Genomic DNA, 22,250 nt, shown 5'->3' on the forward strand with positions numbered 1-22,250 from the left:
AACAGAGATGAGGTTGTGACACAAAAAGGTTAAGTGGCTTTGGTGAGGTCACAGAGCCAGCCTGCAGTCCGCGACAGCAGCTCCGATCCCCCACTTGGGTTCCTGAACTGACCCTAAGGCCTTTTGGCATCAGAGTTTAATTAAGAGAGTTCTTTTCATTTTCTCCAATTTTCCATTTTATGGCAGCTCCATAACTTAGGTAGATATCTAAGCCCCAGGCATCTTTCTCCCCCCAGGGTGCTTTTCAGTGACTCAACTTACCACACAGAAGCCACTTGCTTTAGAGCTAAGCTTTAGGAGCCTGTTTCTGTGTGTGATGGGGGACTGCTGCTTTTTTTCTCAGAGAAAAACAACCACAAATGCAAAACGGGCAGGTTGTTAATCGAGGACTTTTTTTTTTTCTTTTCTTTTCAATCTTACATTTAAGCCAGTAAATGAACATCTGTGAGTCATAAACTTGCTCTGGATCAGCCGTTAGTGGTCTGAGTGTTTTTGCACCTACCTCTAATAAAGCATAGTTTAGCTCAAAACTCAGATTCTTCGGTTTGTTGACGGTCAAGATGTGGGAAATAGAAAAGTAACTTCTTCTAGCACGCTTCTGGAGGAGGAGAGTCTGTCTTTCAGGATTGTTTATAATTAGGTGTATTTTTATATTTCTTTTTTATTGAGGTTGGAGCGGGAGTTGAGGGAGGAGCATAAAAGGGAAAGTTTATGTTTTTTACATACTCTATGTTTTTGAGGGAATTCTTATAAAAAATGTGACTGTTTTCTTGATGTCATTAACGTCTAACTTCACACCCCTGTCCCTCAACTCCTGCTGGCTTTATTTTAACCCCTTTGACATGAGGCTTCTAGTTTAAGGAATTTCAGCCCTTGCTGGGTGTGATTCCCAAGTTTTGGGAATATTTGAAAATACAATTCTGGTTTCCCCCAAGTACCGGAGGAGCAGACTGCTGCATTACCGGCAAAAACAAAAAGTTGTCCCTTGGTTGATTTTTCTTGAGTGCCTTAAAAATTAGATATAGTCTTGAAACAACTTGCCCAAGGGGATGGAAGGCAAAGCTCCTCTGATCTTGTCTTGTTAGTGGGGAAACTGAGGCGCAAATGAAACCCAGTGGACAGGAGTGCTGGGGAACAGAGCTTCTGGTCGGCCAAGGCCAGACCTAGAGGCAGAGTGGCTGACATCGTTTAGCTCATTTTCACAAGCGCTAGCATATTAAACTCACTTAACCTTTGAATTGGAAAGCCATGGTGGCAAAGTAAAAGCCCCTAGTGACGGGGAAGGTGATAGCTCACTATTCAACACATATTGATTGAGCATCTGCAGTGTGTCAGGCACCAGGCAAGGCACTGTTTTTTAGGATACGGTAAGATAGAAATATCATCTAAAGTTCACAGAAACATTTAGAAAAACCTACTTGTGTCCTAGAAAGAATAAAAATTGAGTTGATCAAAATCAAAATTGATCAGATTAATCAAGTGGGATCATTGCAGGCCTGATCAGATCATTAATATCCCAAATATGTAAAAATACTTTCACTTGTCCATATTAAGTGCTCCTTGTTTCCACCAGATCCGAGGTTAGATGCATAACTTCTGATAACATCAATACTCACAATTGGCCTCCTGCAGGAGTAACTTTCTTGGAAGTCTGTGGTGGCCTCTGGCTATCTTCCAAACCCCACTCCCTGATTTGCACAGTCAAACCTTTCAAACTTCTGTGCTTCAGGACGGGGTTAGAAAGGATGATTGACAAGTTGAGCTGTCATCCTTGAAGAACTGAAGGAATAAATTCCCCCATTGCTGAAGTGGACAGTGCTTTCGGATTCATCATGGCGGGCTCTTTTAGTGTCTAGTTTGGGGGTGAGGGAGGTAGCAGCCGTGTTTAGGCTAGCCTGGGAAAGAAAGCTGAGAAACCGACTGAGGGAGAGAGACAGGACTTGCTCTGAGGAAGCTGCGTTTGAAATAGAGCAGTCACACCTGGATTAAAAAAAAAATACCAGCATCTCCTTAACATAACATCAATAAAACAAAACTCCGCAAAGCAACTCCTGATTTGCACAGTTCTTTTGCTGATGTATTCACAGCGGGTAAGGCAGGATTGGTTCAAGATCCTTTCCTTTGCTGCTCATTTGAATGTGTAAATGCACAATTCATTCATGCGTTGTTTCCCTCAGCTTTTCCCAGGATCAGACGGGTCTGTTCTTGTCATCTGGGGGCCAGCACTGTTTTCTGATACCTTTTGGAAACACAGCTGGATGACAACATTCCTTCGACAATTAGGATTATCACATACAAATACTTCCTTCTGGTCACTGGAAGACTAGCATAATCTGCAGTTTGAACCAGGAGCCTGAGATTTGAGATTTATTTATCTCCTATTCTTGGCTCCTCCCCTCCTTCGCTGTGGGAAACCTGTAAGTTACTAATACTTCAAGGGGACAGAACTGGAATTAGATGAAGGTAAGCAGGTATGTTAAAACTTATCAGAGCTTGAGGTTACAGTTACAGCCAAGTGGTGGGAGCTGAACATTTGCTTAGAAATCAGGAAACAGTATTAAAAATAGCTTTCTCTGAGGTTGTTCAGAAAGATTTATGTTTTTAAAAAAATTTTATTTCTTTTATTTTTGGCTGCATTGGGTCTTCGTTGCTGCGCGCGGGCTTTTCTCTGGTTGTGGCGAGCAGGGGCTACTCTTCATCGCGGTGCACGGGCTTCTCATTGTGATGGCTTCTCTTGTTGCGGAGCACGGACTCTAGGCGTGTGGGCTTCAGTAGTTGTGGCACGCGGGCTCAGTAGTCGTGGCTCGCGGGCTGTAGAGTGCAGGCTCAGTAGTTGTGCCGCACGGGCTTAGTTGCTCAGCAGCATGTGGGATCTTCCCGGACCAGGGCTCGAACCCGTGTCCCCTGCACTGGCAGGCGATTCTTAACCACTGCGCCACCAGGGAAGCCCCAGAAAGATTTATGTTTAATCTTTTAGTTCATCAGAGATAGCTATCAGTGCCTGGCTCCAGCTATACGTATGGGTCTAGGGTTGCACCTCTATGTCTAATGCTTGATTTATTAATTCAGACCAACTCTCTCCATTTATGATAACCAGTGTGCCAGTGGCAAACCATTAATTATGCAGGATCATGTTATAGTGTCTGAAGTGTCTGGGCTTCCCAAATGGAAAAGGGGTCTGTGTACTGGGATTCTGTCATGGCGGCGAATGACGTACTCCAGAAATTTGAAACCACAGAGCTTGTGCATCCCATTTTTGATGGTGGTGCTAGGAGGGTTGTCAGTTTTATCTAGTAGAGGAGGATCTGTGAAAGGAAAGACAAAACTTTTGGCCAATGGTGACATAATTAGAGGAACAGAATAATAGTTCTCCCTGCCACCCAACCACTGCTGTAGGGAAACTGGAAGCTTAAGGAAGCCCAGGAGTGGATGCTAGTTTGGGGGCCCTGTTCCTGACTCTCCCAGTAATAAAGACGACGTTGGGCCTTTGTTTTGGGTCTCCAGAAGGCTGCCTTGGGCTCCATCCTTATCAAGGGCAGGTCATTTTTAACTAATTTCTTAACGATGACACTTGTTGGCCCTTGAAAATTCGAAGGCTCCTGCAGCACTCCAGTGCCGATCCCTGACTCATAATCGGCTGGAGTCCAATATTCCCAGAGCCCTTTGAGGACACTGGCTCAGAGCCCCCTGCGCTTGCTCGCACGCAGGCCCCTCCAGTCGCTGCCTCACGTCCTGTGTGTCAGTCTTTGTGAATGAATGATAGACACGCACTTGAAGAACTATGCCGCTCCCGGGACGGGGCGGGAGCGGGTGACCAAGTCCTCAAGAATGCGTGGAGAATCTGACGGACTTTCCCGAAGGGCCGGAGCGGCCTGGGCACCCGCTGGCTCCGCGTGCGGTTTCTCTGCGGCCCGGCTGCAGTGCCCGGGGGGCAGAGGGCGCGGCGGACGCCGAGCTCCGCCCAGCCTTCCTTTCGGTTTGGACCGCCGCCGGCGATTGGCCGCGGGTCCAGGGCCCCGCCCCCGGCCGTGCCCGCCCCTCGCCGCCCCGCCCCTCGTCCCTCCCGGCCCCCCCGCGGAGACCCTGGGGGAGGGGGCCGGGCGCGCAGACCCGCGGCCAGGGCTCGGCGCCTCGAGTAACGCCCCAAAGAGGAGGGGAGAGCGCGCGGGCGAGGGAGGGAGTCGGCTCCGGAGAGCGAGGGCGAGGGCGAGCGCAGGCGGCTGCCCGCGGAGAGGAGGGAGCCGGGCCAGGACTAGGAGGTAGCCGGCGGGGCGCAGGCGAGGCGGGCACCCGGCGCGCGCACTTTCCCGCAAAGTGCCAACTACCCGGGAGAGAGTTCCGGCCGCTCACCTTCTGGGCGCCGGGGAAAGTCAGCGGGAATTTGAGATTTTAGGGAAGAAGGTCCGATACCCCCGTCCCCTGTCCCTTGTTACTTATCCCCATTAAAAAGAGAAACAACAAGAATAACAGCAAACTTGCTCTAGTCCCGTCTGTCCCCCCACTCCTGGCACCATGAAGGCGGCCGTCGATCTCAAACCGACTCTCACAATCATCAAGACGGAAAAAGTGGATCTGGAGCTTTTCCCATCCCCGGGTGAGTGGTGACTGCCGAAGCCCCCACTCCAGCTCTCGGCCAGAGGCCGGGGTCCCCTCCGCTTCTACCCCCTTCGCTCTTCCCTTACAGGCAGTGGTGCGTTTCTGCCAGAGCTTCTGCCTGAGCAGGCGATGCTGGTGGCAGCTGGAGAGAGGTAGAGAGGAAGAAGAGGACGTTGGTGGCCCGAGACCCTTGTTTGGGGGGTGGTATTTATTTTCACAGCTGTGTTTTTGTGAGTAATGGGAAAAAGCTTTTAGAATGGCCAGCACTCCCATTCCTGCTTTTTTATTTTTCCAAATGAGCGGGAACCCTCTGGCCTTATTCCTTAACGTTAAGGGGGTGGACACTGCCGCCGAGGACATCATCCCCTGACCCTGCAGTCATGCCCCAGAACTGGAGCCGGATGGAGGGCCTTGGGTAGTAAGAGCCCAAACGGTGTCTAACTGGCTGGCCTTCATGCACATTTTCAAATGTCTTGCCTTCCTGAGCTCCCCTGTCACATGTCCCTTTGCTATCTAGCTTCTCTTTTCTGGGTTGAGGATAGGGAGATGGGAGCTGAGCTGAAATGATCATCTTAACTGCAGGAAACATCCCGATTCTGTTCATGCAGGTTACTCACTTTATCCATCTTTCTAATCTGCCGTAAATTTGTCCCTTGGTACCAAAGATCTGTTAGAAGAGGGAGAACCTCCCAACACCAAACGTGACTTTGGGTCTTTGACTGGTGTGTTATCCAACTCTCGGATTTGTAGGATTTGAAAAGGAAAGGGGTAGGACAGAAATTTCATTTTGTCTTAGACACAGTTTTTGGTGCTAAGCAGTTTAATGGATGCTGGAGCTCCAGAATTTCTGGAATAAATGCAATTGGAGAAGAAAAGATGCTTTCTTATAGGATAGGGAACTGCCAGCTATCCTTAAGAGATTCGTTATTTTGGAGGTAAAGGTATATAGAAACATGTAGGGAGAAGGTGGTGCTTTTTGGAAAAAAATTAATCGCAGTAATGTGCTTCTCTGTTGTATTGGATTATCAGTAAGTTCAGCGGCTCCCCATGTTTAAGACTTCTTTGCCTCCGCCATAATTAGTTGCTTATTTTAACCCTTTCTGAATCTGCTTAAACTTTCAACACAAGCCAAGCTGACGTTTTGTCATTTGGAGATCCTGCAGAAATCTTAGTAAAGACATGGTAGTGGCTGGTGTCTTCTCCTCTTAGACCCCCTAACACTCAAGCCCAGGGTTGCTCCCTGGGAGGTGCAGGAAGACTAAGGCTGTTTGTTGGCACAAGGATGCTGAGATGAACTGGCACCTCGGAGACATTTCGGGTACATAGAGCTACAGTTCAGAAATGATGCTGCTGTGATGGTGGTTTTGGGGAGTTCAAGGCAGCCAGAATAAATTCTGTTAGTCACAATTGATTCAGACCATTTATAGAGGAAGTGAAAGGATAGTTCCCAGCAAAGATAGATCTCAACCAATAGGTCCTTTCCTTAAGTATGGCTTGTTTATATGTGTGTTTATGGGGAAGAGACAGATTTGGTCGTCTGGGAAATGGTGTCAATATGTCAGTCTACGAGCCTACAATGGATTTGGCATGCTGGGAAGGAAAAAGAGCCCCTAGCAACACATGTTTTAGATCACAGTAAACAGCGGAAGCATTTTGGGGGAGTAATTTAGTAAACATTAGAGGTTTTAAGTATATGGTACTGTTCTGTTGATTATTGATAAAAATAAATCCTGAGCAAGTAACTATTCTTAGCTTTCCCATCTGTAAAATGGGGACAGTGAGGCCTACTGCTGCAGTCATACCCATTATAATAAGCAAATTTACAGTGCCCTTCTTTTGCAAAAATATTTTGTCAGCAACCTTCAATACAAGAAAATTTCAACTGATCAAAGAAATTAGGCAGTCTTCTGCCATTCATTGTAACGAGATTTGATTTCTGGCGCTATCAACTAAGTCTGAGATCATTTGTTTCCTGGAGGTTTAGTAGCATATACGTGAATATTATTCCCATACCCCAGGAAGGGAAATGGAGGCACAGAGAAGGTAAGTTATTTACCTAAGAATGTCTAGTGAGCCAGCAGCTCAAGTAAGATGCATCCCGGTTTCTACCATCTCAGTGTACAGTTGCCTTGAGTAATACTGCAAGTTACCTCTGTAAAGCTTAGCAGAGAAACTTCAGTTGAGACTTGAACTTGCAGGTGCAAGGATGCAGGAAGCATCAGCCAGGGCTGCTTGCTTTTGTTGATGGGAAAAGACACTGACTGGCAAAGTGGGGATTTGCTTTGCCCATCAGACCATACAGGACATTTTTAAAGTTTAACTTCTCATAGCGTGGCTTTGTGTCTACAGCTGTGACAAGTATTTGTCAGAATGATTCTTTGGGTGGTTTAGTTTCTTATGTGTGGAGACAACTATTTTGGGAACTTACCTGGTTTAAATAATTAAACCAGGATTTCTCCCTCCCCCACTCCCCTCATATATGAGGGCTGGAGAGAGGCAAGAGGGAGGTGGGTGTCCCAGCAGGAGCCTGGGTCATTTGCCAGTCTCAGTGGCTAGGACCTTATCAAGAACCTTTATTCACTTTGATTCTGGATTGAGACCTCACCAGGAGTTTTGACAGCTTTAAGTGCCAAATTACCATATACTTGGAAATAACATTGGCATTGAATTTTCCTTGTAGGTGTAAAGTTGGATATATCATTTTGATTGTAATACATGATTGCCAGGTTCTCAGAGCTTAAATAGGTTAAAACAAGCAAAGCCATAGAGTGTGCATGGAGTTCCCTCCTGGTGTGGAGTTTGCTGAGAAGGGGTGGAGGCTGGGTGCCAAAGCAAATACCTTCCCCAGCCGCTTAATTTTTCCTCTCCTTTCCCACTCCACTTTCTTGGTGAGGTGAGCATAATGCCCAGGGAAGATCAGGAATTCTAATTATGTTTGTTTGCACTTTTACAAGAATGAAAAATGATCAGCCCCCCTCCTACCCTAGGAAAGGATGTCCATCCCTCGGGGACCTGTACTGCCCTTAGAGATAGGAAGAACCTCCGTCCCTCTCCCAGTGCCTTTGGTCAGTCTTTGTATCTTCATCTGTATGGACCAGAAAGAAGGGCAGAGCTGCCGGGCTCTTAGGATCGCCTGTTCACTGTGCTTCCAGACCCCCACGGACCACGCGCCATTAGTGATGATGAGCCCAGCATTTCCGAGCAGGGACTCTGTAGCCAGCCTGTCTGGGTTTGGATCTCAATTCTGCCACTTACTAGCTGTGTGACTTTGGACGAATTACTTCATCTCTCTCTGTGCTCCAGCTCCTGCATCTGTAAAATGAGTGCGATAATCCTTCTACGTCATAGGGTTGATGTGAGAATTAAATCTATTACTGTGTGCAAATCTTAAAACTGCTGATCCACAATAACAACACAAAAATGACGATGGCTGTAGAATTTTTAGGAGCCCTTGAAGTGTTTTATAGGGGCTGCAGCTGCCTATGCACCTCCCCTAATCGCTTATTTGAGAGGGAAAGAAGAGTAAAGTTAAAGAGAACCTTTTCACCTGCCTCACTGAGATCTCACACTCCATTCTGTGCCCCAGCAAACAGCGAGCCAGGTAGCTCTCAGAGTGTCAGGGCATCTCCGGGGCCCGGCTGTCAGTTACAGGCTCAGGGATCCGTCAGTTACTGCGGGTGATGGAGATTGTCAGTGCTGCCTCAGAGCCAGAAGGCCACCAAGACTAGGGGCCGGGGAACATTTGCAGGGTTGATGGAAATGTAGAGTTCTTCAGTTATGCAGGGTTGGGAAATGCATCATGTCCAGTTATTATAAAGTATCTCCCATCTTATTTATTTATTTGTTTGGCAGAGCTCGCATTCCTGGCATTTTTGGTTGGTTTGTATTGCTGTTTTTTTGTCTGTGTAACTTTTTTTCTTTCTTAAAGAGACCAGACCACCCTGTAGGGGGATCACCTCCCCCTAGGAGACAAACCAGCCCGCGGTCAACCTCCCAGAGCCCAGCTTGCTCTGGGCTCCATCAAAATCTCTGCAAAACCGAGAGCTGGTTAGTGTAGGTCAGGATTTTTTCAGGAAAGCGAGGCTCCCTATTGCAAAGGGCACAGATAACTCTACAATGGCGACAGCGACAGTATAATTACAGCCGTCCCTGGTTTGCGGAATGAATCACTCATGGCTGTGGTGGCATTCCCTGAGCTTGCAGTGAAGGTAGATTCCTGCCGTTCCCAAGCTGTAGGGATATTTCTGAAACACGTACTGAACCTGCATCACGTGCCAGGTTCTTTCCCACTTCACACCACTAACTCTGGGGTACAGGCACAAATTAGTACATCCATTGTTCAGATGAGGAAGAGGATATTCTGAGAGATGCATAATTTGCTCTAGGCCGCACTGATAGAAATTTATAAACTGATGAGTGTTGCGAGCATTTTATACCTAATGTAAAGCACCGTCTTATTCACAGAAACTCAGGGAATCAAAAGAGGGGCAACGAGGAGGCACTGGTGGTCGGTGCTTTGGGGGTTGAGGGGTGCAGGGGACCCCTGCAGCCCTGCACGACTCCTCTGAGCTTGGGGTTAGGGCCTGTCCCATGAGCTCCCTCCAGGGCTGGCAGTCGAGGTGTGTTGCTTTAAGAAGATGCTTGAGGGTTCCAGCTTGCCTGAGATCACCAAGCAGAGAACCAGGCTTCTTGCTTTTCCAATGTCTTCCAGATGTAGTTCGTTCTCTCACAGGTGAGGATGTGATTGTGTTCACTTCCAAGGTCACATCCTTCCCAGAGCCTCCCCATTCGGCCTGATTTACCTCTTTCGTCGCGGACACAGCTCTGCATGTATCTCACTCACAATCTGGGCGACGAGAGACACAGATCAGCAGCAGTTTGTTTTCTTAGTACAGATGTAATTTAATTTTCCTTCCTGCAAGGAGGCCAGAGGTACCTGCCTTTATTGTCTGCACAGCAAATAAGTTTTATCTTTTTCCCTGCCTAAAATGTAGGGTTTTCAAGCACATGCCATGGGTCAGGGCACATAGTGTGTAGCTGTTCTGGCACAAGGAGGGAAGTTGAGCTCCAGGGTGCTACCTGCAGACCTGCCCACGCCAACCCACTCCCCACCCCCACCCCGCTGGCCCACAGCTCAGTGGGAAACCAACAGACTCCCTGGCGACTTGTCCACGGGTGAGGTCTTGGTTCCTCTGTCACTGCCTTACGGGGAGCATTTTTTCCAAACAGTTAATACCCTTGGGTCCCACGGTCATCCCAGAGAGGAATTTGGATATTCACGACACAGTCCTCATGTTTTTATCTGGGTGCTCCCGAATGAAGTGGGGACCCCACCCCCCTGCTCAGACAGAGTCTCCGATGGGATTTGCCTCCCTGTTCACAGTATTCTAGGTCCACCCTTTGCTTCCAGCTGTTAAGCTCTTCTTAACTCTGAGTTAGGAATGTGAAGACAATCCCCAAATCTATCATTTTTCCTTGTCAGGTATCTACAGCTCCAGTTTGCTTTTTTTTTTTCAGTTGGGTTGAAGAGCTCTTTCTCCAGAACTTCAGTAGGTGTTTTTCACATTTGCAGAAACAGGCTATTTGGCTACTTTTCTTGAAGCTCTGTGCCTATCTACGTTACCTTTTTCTTTCACTTGGGTAGTTTATAGTCTCTATGCACGCCCAGAAGGAAGTTGGTCTGTAGCGTAGGTTACAGCAGATCCAGTATCGCTGGCGGGGAGCCATGCTGACAGAAGCACTCAAAATAGTGCTGTTTGAGCCATAAATATTTATTGATTATTTGGCCAACTTCTTCATGTTTCTCAGGTGCTTTCCAGTTTCTGCTGCTTGGGGCCAGGCCTGTCACTGGGCACTGGGAAGGTGGCTTCTTACTGCCCCATCACCTTTTCCCCATTGTCCTTTTTCTGTAGCATTTCGTTCGGTCTCAGAATTGTAAGATACTGACCCAGATGGTGCTTTAAGACCCAGTGTAGCATTGGAAAGTTTTAGGGTACTGGATTTCAGATCTTGATGGTGTGTGCTTGTGATTTCCCATCCAAACTGGGACACTTTTGAGAGTGTAATGGGTGCTGTTAATAATGACACCACAATGAGAGATAGACTAGGACTGTCCCTGGAAGTGGGGTGCACACTACTTAGACACTGATTTGGGACAGTAATATTCTTTATGATATCTCCTTAGGCCATCCAGAGTAAGCTAAAAGGACCAAATTAAGAGTTTGAAGAAATTCAAGTTCAGTGTGGTTTCCCCCAAGCATGAGTTATATTTGTAAATGTGTTTTTTGACACATAATATAATATTTCTCAGCACCTGAGAAACAACTAAAAATCAACCTCAAATGAGTTCACTTTAAGCATTTGAAACCTCTCGGTAGCTTTGAGGAGCTATGCTAAGCTGTCGATTTTTGCTTTGTAAAGTTCTGCAGAGGAACTGTAAACTCTCTGCGTGTAGGGTGTGTGTGTGTGAAAATGAACTTTTGAGTCGGGGGAAATGCCATCATTACACACGTGAAGACAATGACATTTTTCCTTTGTTTTGTTTTAATGTTTATCCAAGATGAGAAGTTTTACGTTGGGATCAAAAGGGGCAAAAAAAAAATTTTTTTTTGTACTGTTAAAATGGGTAAAAACAAAAAGAAAAGTAAAACAGCAAGCCCTCAGTTTTTTAGGGCGGGAGAAAGGGAATGGAATAGTGGATTCAACCGCAACATCCCGTTTGGCTAAAAAAGAAGAGAAAAAAAGAAGAGAGGTGACAGGAGAAGAGTTAGAAAGTATGAAAGGACTAATGAAAGAATGAAAGGAGATAGTGAAAAAAAGATCAAAGAATTTAAGTGATATTTCATAGACTTTTGGAAAAACCCCCATATGGACCAAACATTGCACTTGGGTAAGAATTCTAGTCCAAGTGGCCAGGTGGGTAATCTGTTTCCACTCTTTGTCTCTGTAATCATTTCTGAATACTTTACATCCTGCACGGCTGTATGGCAGGTCAGGGCAACCCAGATGGAATAATCCTTGTGCTCTAGGTGCTTTCATGGGTACAAGTGCAGGAGGAGCATCATTTGAACTTGTGGAAGTACATGGGGATCAATGATTCTATTTTCTGTGTCTGTTGGGCGCTTTCTCCCAACAGTTCTAGGTTAGAATAATTTCCTGGGTCAGCTTCAGGGAGACCATGGGTATTTCAGAAAAATTTGGAAGATGTGGTTAAAAACAGAGGAATATTTTAGATAGAGAGAACAGCGTGGGGAGAATGCTGAAAGTTTGGAGTGAAAGAAAGGCTTACATAAATATGAAGAAAAACACCTTGATTGTAGAAAGGGAAGAGAGTTGGAAGTGTGAGACCAGGACCTATGTGAGAGCGTTTTGCATCTCAGGATGAATTTTGCCTTTGAAAGTAGGGAGATTTTAAGGACAGAGCAGTCTTATTGAAAAGGCTTATGAGAGGGGTGATTTGTTTTTTCTTTTGGTAGCATTACTTTACCTCCCAGTCATACTGTTAGTTGTTAAAACCTCTATATCAGTTTATCAGAATAAGCGTTAAACCTCAGAGAAGATGACAAATCAGTCAGGTACATATTTTCAAGGTACAAATGGAAAATAAGAATCTAGGTTAGGCCAGGGGGTTCCTAATCTGGTGAGTGTTTGTAGATACGTGGTTTTTTGAAGTATATATTTAGAAACCCCTACTATGTGCCGGGTACTATACCTACTCTCAATTAATGATATTTTTGTGCAATTAGAGTTTTGTGCTGGGATAATCACTGTCGTTACTTATCATTCATGAGAGTGTGTGGTTGAGTTTGATTTTCAACTACCCTTCAGAAAATCCACCACAGGGCATTTTCAGTGGAAGAGTTTCCATGTGTTGACTTCTATACTTCTAGTATTTATTTTTCTTTTTCCTATCTATCTTGAGATTCCCTACCTAGGTTTTTTTTTTTAATTCTATACATTATGCATTGGTTGTCTCATATCATTGAAATACTAATTAAATGTGTGGAATGCAGTGAGGATTCAGGACTAATAAGGGGAGGTCTATCAGCCTAGTAGGAGTACATTTTGTGTATAAGCTAAGCTGAGTGTCTACTCTGGGGAACCCATCATTGCCTGGAGACCCAGGAGGCCTGGATTCTAGCCATGGCTTTGCAACTCTTCGTCTGTGTGACCTTGGGCAAGTCATTTCTTTTTTCTGAACCTCCAGCTCTTCATCGTTAAATAAACTCACTGGAGAAGATGACCTGGCAGGTTTCTCTTAGCGCTGATAGTGTATGAATCTAGATAGCATTTAAAATAATGAAGGCTTAGAGAGGGCATGGAATGTCATTCAAGAGGTAGGCAGAATGGGGGTATTTTTCTCCTGGTCCCCATATTCTGTTCATCACAGTTCCATCATTGGGAGGATTTTGAATGCATTTGTGAAGATTACCTTTCATGGGGAGAGGCATTAGGAATTGTCACAGGCCTTGCCTACGTTTGGAGAAACACATTGTCCCTGGGGTGACGCTGGACCAGGCGTCATACCTTCCTCTTGGTCCCTCTCCATGAAACAGCTTCCTTTTTCCATCAGCCTTTGCTACGGTTGCAGCGGAAAGGAGCTCCAGCGCGGGGGGTCTGCTCTGGAGGAAGGAGATGTAGGCTGGGGGTCTGGTAGGTGAAGCAGCCAGCAGCCCCAGCTGCATCCTCCGGGCCGAGCGTGTGGTCTGAGCCAGACCTGTTTCATCTCGGCTACTCCTCGTCAGGGCGCTGCTCTGGGCAGAAAAGGCCCCTCCTGCAGCAGGAACGCATTCTGCTCAAAGCCACCCTGGTGAGGCCCGTGCCTCTTGTGTGTACCAAGGCAGGGGCTGGGCCCCTGGCTGCTGGGCGCTCGGGAATGGGGTCTGGCCCTCCCGGAGGTGCTGGCTGCCAGGAGATCCCACCTGCTTTGGTCTCCCCGGGTCCAGGAAGCTGCTGCGAGTGTGTGCTGGGGTGTGGTGAGCACAGGCTGCCGGCCTTTCAAAGGCTGCATTTACAGCAGTGGAGGCACGGCGCCTGCACACAGTTGTTATCTGAAAATCAGGTTCTGGATGTTATTGCTACGTTTTGAGAAAGGTCTGACACAGTTGCCCTTTTCTTTCAGGAGCAGGGACCTAAGATCGGCGTGCCAATTTGGGGGAAAAACAAGAAAAACTGCCACTGATAAGAGGGCAGCGTTGATCTATCCGTAATTGTGTAGGCATCTCTCAGCTCGTTTTTACCTTTTTCTTGTTTTTTCCTTTTCTGTTAGTTATTGGATGCCAGCTTATTAACGTGCCAAGAACCTCATTCTTTTACCCCTATCCCTGATAGCTAACTAAGTGTTCTTCTCATCTCTCAGATGAAGAAACCATGAGGTTAAACACTGTGCCCAAGGCCACACAGCGGGTGAGCGGAGTTTAGATTCAAGCCCAGCTGCAGGTCACTCCAGAGCTCACTCTTCTCAGAACTGTTTGGATATTTGTTGACTTTGGGGAAATACTAAGGTCTGTTTGTGCCTATTGTTTACCACTTCACTTATTACTTGGTTGTGATCTGGTAGCATTTCGCAGTTTGACATGGGACTTACTCCCCCTTTTAGCTTCACAGTCCCTTGAGTCACAAATATGTTACAGGTAGGGAAACTGATGCCCACTTGTGATGCCAAGTTCCTTTCCCAAGGTAACTTGGTAAGTAAGTGGCAGAGTTAGAACAGGAAGCTGGAATTCTCCAAACCCCTTGACATTTCCATTCGGCCACACACATTTTAAATATTTCCTTGATTGGATGAATACATAGTGCGTTCACATTACTACTATGGCTACTAAACATTAGCCTGAGGTAGAAGTATTAACGAGGCATCCTCTGCTCTTTTGCTAGAGATTGAGTTCCCTGCATATTTTCTGTGTATAGTTAGTCGGTCCCCTGTAGACAGTGGGCTGATGATTGAGCTTCAAGTGGGTTGCACAAATCTCTATCATATGGGATCTGGAAAATTTGCACAGCTTTCCATGATGCCAAACCGCTGGCCAAACTTTAAGTAGGATGGTAGGTTAGTTCTTTCTCAAGAAGTAGAAAAAGGTGAGTTACCCCACAGGCTTCTAGACAAAGACGCAGTTTTCCTCTGGGGTAGGCTGACTTTGGACTTTGAGAAATGCATTTTTTTTTGTTTGTTTTTTAATCTAAAGAGTTTTGAAAAGAATTCCTGTCCAACCCCCGTTTCCTTATATTGAAATATATGCTCATTGCTTTGGTCTTCTGAGCCTCAGTTTACCCTTTTTAGCAAATGAGGTCCACTTTAATGACGAGCAGGAACTTCAGGTAGGCAGAGGAGCACCTCAGGATAAAAAGTAAAACAAAACCCAGAAAACTTTGCATCTCATGCTGCATGCTGTGGGAAAGAATTGTGCCAGAGAGGTGTACAAGAATTACATTTTCGGTGAGCGATGTTTTCCCCTGTGAGTTTCCATTTGGGGCATTTGCTACGGCACCGGGTGTATACACTTGGAGTCTAGTGAAGTTATATTAGATTATCCCCCTAATACAATGTGTTGTTCCTTAGCAATAAAAATAAGCCTTCTTCCCCCTGTTTTGGTCATTCTGGAAGCAAGAGCGTTTCAAAGCCAAATGACAGGTTGTTACACGGAGAAGTGGCCCCTTGGCATGTGGCTGTTTCCTTGGGAGTGAGTTTAATTCTGAATGGCCAGCAGTGCCCTCGGGGGCTTCTGGATTATTGGGGAAGAGAAGGTGGGGCTGGGTGTAGAGCTTGGTACACCTGATTGCAGCCAGAATGGAGAATAGGTTTAAGTTTGGCATTTTTGAATGTGGGCACTAACTTTAGTCTTGTCAGGAACATTTAGTCTCGTAAAGCAAATCTTACTGTGGCTGCCAAGTGTCACCTCTTCAAAATGGGGCTCAGGCCTCCACTTCTGAGTTGTTTTGGTCAGGCCTGCAGTGTGCTTGGCCTTCCCTTTTCCTGGTTGGAGCATCTTCCGTGTTGGTAGCCAGACAGGTCCACCCAGATAGGGGCTCATCCTTTACCTTCTGCTGCCCGGCATGAGAATCAGGATACATGATTCACTTAGAGCTGCCAGACCCTAGCCACGTCTCTGCATCACCTGTCACCTCCGCCAGCTCCGTATTCTTCTGGAAGAAGGGCGTTCCTGGTGAGTGAGCTGCCTTTGCTTGGAGGGAGTGGAAGCGTTAATGAGCTCATGTTTACAGAAAACTCTGGAGGCATCCGTGATATAAGGAGTGTTCTTAAATTACTGGGAGATATGATACAGAGTGGCGATGCTGAATACCTAGGAACTCTCTAAGGGTGAACGGTGTGTGTGTACAGGAAATGCATCCTTGATTTCACATCAGATCAAGAGTTCAATCTTACACCTTCCTTACCTCCTAATGGAAATCAAACATTCTCCAGAACTGCTGGGTGCTTGTTTTTGGCCTCTGTACATATCTGCGCTTCAGTTTGGAGGCATGAGAGAAATGAAACTAATAGTTCTAGAGTACCTACTGTGTGCCAGGCACTTTGCAGAGTGCTTCCCACAAATAATCACATTCTTTAAACAACCCTATGAAGTCGGTGTTTTATTTTTTCCAATGTTTTTAAATTTTATTTAAAAAATTGTTTTTATTGAAGTATAGTTGATGTACAATATTGTATAAGTTATAGGTGTGCAACATAGTGATTCACAATTTTTCAAGGTCATAGTCCATTTATAGTTATTATAAAATATTGGCTATATGCCCTGTGTTGTATTATATCTCCTTGTAGCTTTTTTCGTACATGAGAGTTTGTACCAAGGTTGGTGTCTTAACCCCCATTATGAAGATAAGAAATTGAGTCTCAGAAAGGCTGCAATAATTTCCCCAAGAACTCTCAAGTCACAAATTTAAACTTAGATCCTTCTAATTACAAAGTCCTACCAACTTAGAATCTGTTTGGAGAGAAGATTTGCTAACATTCTCATCAGAGGCTTTGATTCTTGGTGCGCCCTTCTGCGCAGTGTGCTCTTTTGGGTTCCTCATTATTCTCAGGCTAAGAAAGAAAAACATCCAGTATATCTATAAATATATATCACTGGGCTGTGTAATAGAGCAGAAGCCAAAAACATAGTTCCCATCGTTTCCATGTGCATTTTCAAATTCAAAGTGGACAAATGAAACGTAGGTACCTAAATTTACTAATGCATAGAGAGAGTTGGTGCTTTTGGCTCCATTTTCCAGATTGGGAAATCGAGGAATGAAGTCAGGGCTCCACCCATTCTTGAGAACCCTCCAGGGAGCGGCTATTCAGAGGCACACGTCTAGGCCTTGAGGCCACTTGATGCAAGAGGAATGTTGGTAGAAAAATAAACACACACATGGAATGAATCAATGTCTGCATGATGGACCTGGAGTTAGCCTCTGATTCATTTGGAGATTTAAAAAGAAAAAAAGAAAAATCTCTTTATTTCTGGATTTCTGAAGGCCTCTCTTAGGGGAGCCTTGTGGCTTTTCTATGCCCTCACCTGTGATGGATGGCCTGATGGGAGAAATTTGAAAGTCCAGGCTGGCTGCAGTGTCTCCAAAGGGTTTTGGGTGCTGGATGAGCGAAACAGCAACTTCACGTTTTAGATGAGATCGGGCCCCGGCGACTTGCTGCCGGACTCACAGGGTCAGGTTAGCGTGAGCTACTCACAGGCATCGGCTGCAGACAACGAGGGGTGACCGAGGAGGATGAGTCCAGCCTCCAGGGGCCCCAACTGCCTTGCTTTGTAAGAAAACACTCGCAGTGTTTTTATGGGCAAACCAGTTCCAAGGAATTAGTATTTGAATTTCCAAAAGCTGGTGCAAGATACGCAGGAGGCTCCTCCCACACAAACTAGCCAGGAATCTGAGGATCTTCTTCAAATTCCTGTTCTAATGGAGCCTACATGCGGTCCACTTTTTTAGTCATTGGAGTTTGGTTCTTATATCCCTCAGATGGTCTGTTTATGCCAAAGGTTTCTTAGCATCATCTTAAGATACAGACGCATTCTCTTCCCTTTCGGTAGATGAGACCTCATAGTCACAGGGGAGGGATCCATTTTTGGGCGGCTCCGTAGAAAGTCCTCTTTGTCTGTGAATCCCACAGCCTCTCATTCATGACATTGGTTGTGATGGTGGCTCTCCCTGCAGCCACCGCCCTGGCCTGGAAGGAGCAGGGTTTGGAGGTGAGACAGCCCTGCGTTTGAATTTTCTGCTTGCTAATTTGCCCTTCGGCAACGTATAACTTCTCCAAGCCTTCCTTGTGTAACCCTTACAACGGAGGTAATCATAAAGAGCTTTCAGGGCTCTTGCAAGGATTTGAGATAATGCCTGTAAGATACTTTTCCACTGACACAGGGTCTCGTAAATGGTGTGTTATCCTTGTGTCTCGTAGGCCACCATTTCTGTACAGAGGCTCTTTGCTGACAGCGCCGTTGCTACTTCAGTGGTTGTTAGGACTGTGGTTTCTGTGAACCTGGTTACAGAAAATTTTCCACTCGACACCCCTGTAACCAAGTGGGCCGGAGCGGTCCCTGTGGCCAGTGGTAGTGTTTTTTTCCTCTCACGCACACTTAGCAAACTTGAGCTTGGCCTCAGGTCATGGGTCCGACTTTAAAAGCATCATGTTCAGGCCCTGGCCAGGTCAACAGGGCCGGTTCTTGGAACTGTCGTTATCAGGATATAGAATTATTTTAATTGTCCTCTTCTTTTCTTCTGGGAGGGACCTAAGCATGTGAGGTTCAGGAGGAAACCTCTACGACCTGTCACTGCAGCTGGCCTGGAGTAGAGCTGCCTCCTCCAGGCTGCCCTCCACGTTAGCTTGCTGCTGGGAAGGGCCAGGTCAGTGAGTCCACGCGATGCCCTCCTAAAGATAACGAGCCTCGGGTCGGAAGAAAGGCCACTGGCCTTGCTTCCTTCTCCACACCCCGTGTCCCTTCTGTCCCCCAGCAAATGCCCAGTAGACCCTCGCAGTACTGGCCGACTTCCGCTAAAGCGCTTCGCAACTGAAGATGCCTTCTCTGGAATCTGCCTGTGGCCAATTGCAGTGGTTGATTTACAGCCAGAATCCGGCACCTGGAAAAGGGGATCCTGTGTCTTTAAACAGCTGTGCTCCAGTGTGTGTAAATGTGCTTGCTAATCCAGTGACTAATTCACTATATTATAAAGCAGCAACAAGCGGGCTGCCAGGGCAGGGCTGGATCCCAACTGGAGTGCTGTGTTAAGGCTCAGGGAATTCTTTCTTGAATTCTGCCACACCACCCGTCTCTGGAACGGACTGGACATCTCATCTGTCTGTTCCCTGCACCAGAATCAGCACTTGGTTCTCCAGATTCCCATCCTGCTCTCGCCTGCCCCCTCCCCTCCAGACCTTGGGTCAGTTTATTTACTCACCCGAGGGGAGAGCCAGCGCTGCTGCATCTGAGTCAGGGCTGGGGAACCAATCAGAGCTGCTCTGGGGCATTCCAGGGGCCCAAACTCATGATCCCTCTTGGAAGAGAACTTTCCAAAAGGTCCCATTTGGTCACAGTGTTGCATCTGCACCTTTTCTTGGTTCACGGCCAGTGAGCCTGGTCCCGTGTATGTATGCCTGAAGCCCTTTTCTGTCTGCCCTTCCTTTTTTTCCCCCAGGGCTGGGAGAGAAACCTTCAGAAAGAGCCAGGTCTGATGGAGATTTCCTTCTCCTGAAAGCCTTCAACATCGAAATATGCAAATGCTAATGTGTTCTCCGTGGGCCCTGGGGCAGCCTCTTCTGGGGACGGCGTGGGGTGAGGCAAGCTTGATGCTCTCTGCCTGTCTCTTGGGGTCTGTGGCCTCCCTCTCAGTCCTCCTGTAAGTGGTCCCAGAAGTTGTAGGCTCCAGGCATCCGCCTCTGGAAACGACCTCTCCCAGCGTTTCCGTGGCCTCCCAGTGAGTGGGCCTGTCTGCATCTCATGAGGCTTCCCTGTGGCCGAGGTCACAACGATGTCTCTTCCCTCTCGCTAATGCCACCCACCTGCCACTGGAGTTGTCCTTGACACCTTGGCCCCTCTTCTTCCTCACCCCCCTACGCTCCAGACGTCGGCACCCTTGCCCCAGTGCTTCTGGAAGCCAGCCCATCACTGGAGAGGTGGAGAGGTGGTCTGTGTGCTTCTGGGAAGGGTCCATGTCTCCCAGTCACCGGGAGGTGTTCCCATTGCTTGGCTCATAGCAGGTGGCTCATTAGCTCGTTTAAAAAATATATATATATATATAGCTTTTTAAACTGAGATATAATTCACATAACATAAAATTCACCGTGTTAAAGAGTACAATTCAGTGGGTTTTCGTACATTCACAGAGTTGTGCAACCATCACCAATAACAGACTTGGTACATTTCTACCACCCCTGAAAGAAGCCCCCCACCCATGGCAGGCAGTAGCTCTTTTTGCGTGAAGGCGTGCTGGTCAGGCTGTCCAGCAGGGCACAGGGGGGCGCGGAGCTGTGTCTCCTGGTGAGAGCCCCCACTGCTCTCCCCTGATGCCCCAAGCACGGACCCACAGACCCGGGAAGCTGGGGGCTCGCTTGTTTTGGCTCTGCCGTGTAGGAAGTTAGTGTCTGTCTGGGCACAGATAATGAGCCCTTTCACTAGCTGCAGGGCTGTTCAGCCCCGGAGCTTCGGGCTGTGGTGGCTGAAGTTTCCTAATGGCTTCTTGATGAGGCAGAGCCACTTAGCAGCAGCGGATGAGGGCTGTGTATCCGCACCGGGTCTTTCCCTTTCCCACCTGAGGCTGCGGATGGACAGTGGCTTCTGCTCCCTCCCCTTTTGCATTGATCATTTCTTCTCTGCTCTCCACCCGTTGGCCTATCAGACCCATTGATCTGGAGATGGGGTCTGCCTGGTGGCTTCTCAGCCTCTTGGGTTTGCCCCTGGGAGAGGCCTCCGATGCTGTCTGCTCTGGGCCAATGTGGGCGAGACTCTGGGGTCGCCTTAGGGCTTCCAGAATGCCCCGGGCTGGTTGTTTGGGGCCCCATTCTGAAAGGAGAGAAAAAAAAAAAAAACCTGTGGAGGCTACAAGAGACCGCAGCACAACCCTTAGCTGTCTGCACTCTGAATGCATTTGCAGTTAGAACAGGAGCTGCTTGTATTACTCCAGGACCTGGCCTTTTTGAGTTAGACTTATGGCCTTGTTAATTAGATGCATCAGGTTCAACTTACAGGCCAGTGCCCCTGATTTTATGTTCTGCCTTTGTCAGTGGGGTTGGTTGTATCCCCTCATTGCTATCACCATGTCTTCTTTACCCTTCCAGCAGGACTGGAATGGTTGCGTCACAGACCTTGTGGATGACACGATGGTGCTCTCCTCTTCTTTCAGTGCTTTTTAGATGAAGGTCACTGGATCGCTGAAGTTAACTGCCGCCTTCACTCTTTCTGGATCGATAGGAGTAGCACCCTCAAATTTTAGACCTGTTACGCAGAGTGGTTTCGTGCAGTTGAAGTTGGGTGTTGGAGATTCTTGCTTTATGATCCCTGGCATTCAGCTGGGATCCCTGCTGGCAGGAAGCTCTTCTACCGTAGAGCCTGGCCATCGTGATTGAAAATTTATAACCTAGAGCAGCAGCGGATCCCATCCTGGGCCCGTTATATCCCATGCTTTTTAGATCTTTGGATGGCTTGTTCCTCTGTTCTTACGAACCTGGGGAGCAGTAGAGTTTGTCTCGAGTGATGACCAGGGCTTGATAGCAAGCAAAGACAGGAGGGAGATGTCGCTCTCCCAATCCACCACGATAAGGAAACAGCAGTGGTGCAGAGGACAAAAAATACTGGCATGGAGCCAAGAGGTCTCTAATTAGTAACCACGTGATGTCACTTCGCTGAGCTTCGTTTTCTCCATCCGTAAGAGAAAGGGGTTGAACTAGGTGATGTCTCAAGTCCCTTCTGATCCTGCGTGTTCCGGGACCGGGAGTCCTGTGGGCCACCTGACCAGGGCGGGCGCTCACCCACCCTCATCTCTACGGCGGCTTCCTCTCATTCATCTTGTAATTACGTCGAGTTGCCAGGAAGGGGAACATCCCTCCAAGGACTTGTTAAAGCTTTATAGCAAATTCTGTGAATTCCTCTTTTCCCTTTTTGGCCTAGGATAAGCTGTGTGCATCAGATAACCACAGCGAGGGCAAGACAGCGGCACAGAGCCAGGGGAGAGTGTGAACACGCAAGCAGGGTGCGCGTGAGGTGCTAGCTCCTACCCAAGGCCATGGAGAAGGCCAAAGCTGAAGAGATAGAGGGGCCAAAGTTCCAGATCAGGAATACCTGGAAGCAGCCTCAGATGCTAGGTTGAGCACGGAACCTAATGGTTTAGGGAGAGGACCCATAATCCCTTGAAGCTGTCTCTCAGGGTTCCAAGTACCTCCCTAGCAGCTCGGGAAACTTGAGCTGGGCCTCAGATTATTCCCTAAAACCCTTAAAGCAACGGGATTTCTGACTCCTCGTTAGGGATGTACATTTGGATTTACCGAGCTGAGTGGGGCCTTTATTTCACGAGTTGTTGAACATGTAAAGCCTGATGCCGTAAATTCCAGATGCTCCACGTTAGGGCACTGGCATCGGTTTTTGGTGCATGTAGCTGGTGTGCATTTTGGTGCACTTAGCAGGCGTCTTTGAAGACTGTGATAGGTGCAGAGAAGC

The 22,250-nt window shown here is 47.3% G+C and overlaps 1 protein-coding gene across 2 annotated transcripts in view; it reads left to right on the forward strand.

The window, feature by feature from the left end:
- The first annotated feature begins 4,186 nt into the window (after positions 1-4,186).
- ETS1 (ETS proto-oncogene 1, transcription factor) overlaps positions 4,187-22,250 on the forward strand; it is a 62,731-nt gene continuing 44,667 nt past the window's right edge. For both annotated transcript variants that reach the window (XM_082660629.1, XM_082660630.1), the window contains exon 1: positions 4,187-4,594. In XM_082660629.1, the coding sequence (XP_082516755.1) occupies positions 4,513-4,594 (82 nt within the window). In that variant the 5' untranslated portion in view covers positions 4,187-4,512. The remainder of the gene's footprint in view (positions 4,595-22,250) is intronic.

Source organism: Grampus griseus (genome assembly GCF_964374135.1).
Source record: "Grampus griseus genome assembly, chromosome: 8".
Classification (NCBI taxonomy): Eukaryota; Metazoa; Chordata; class Mammalia; order Artiodactyla; family Delphinidae; genus Grampus; species Grampus griseus.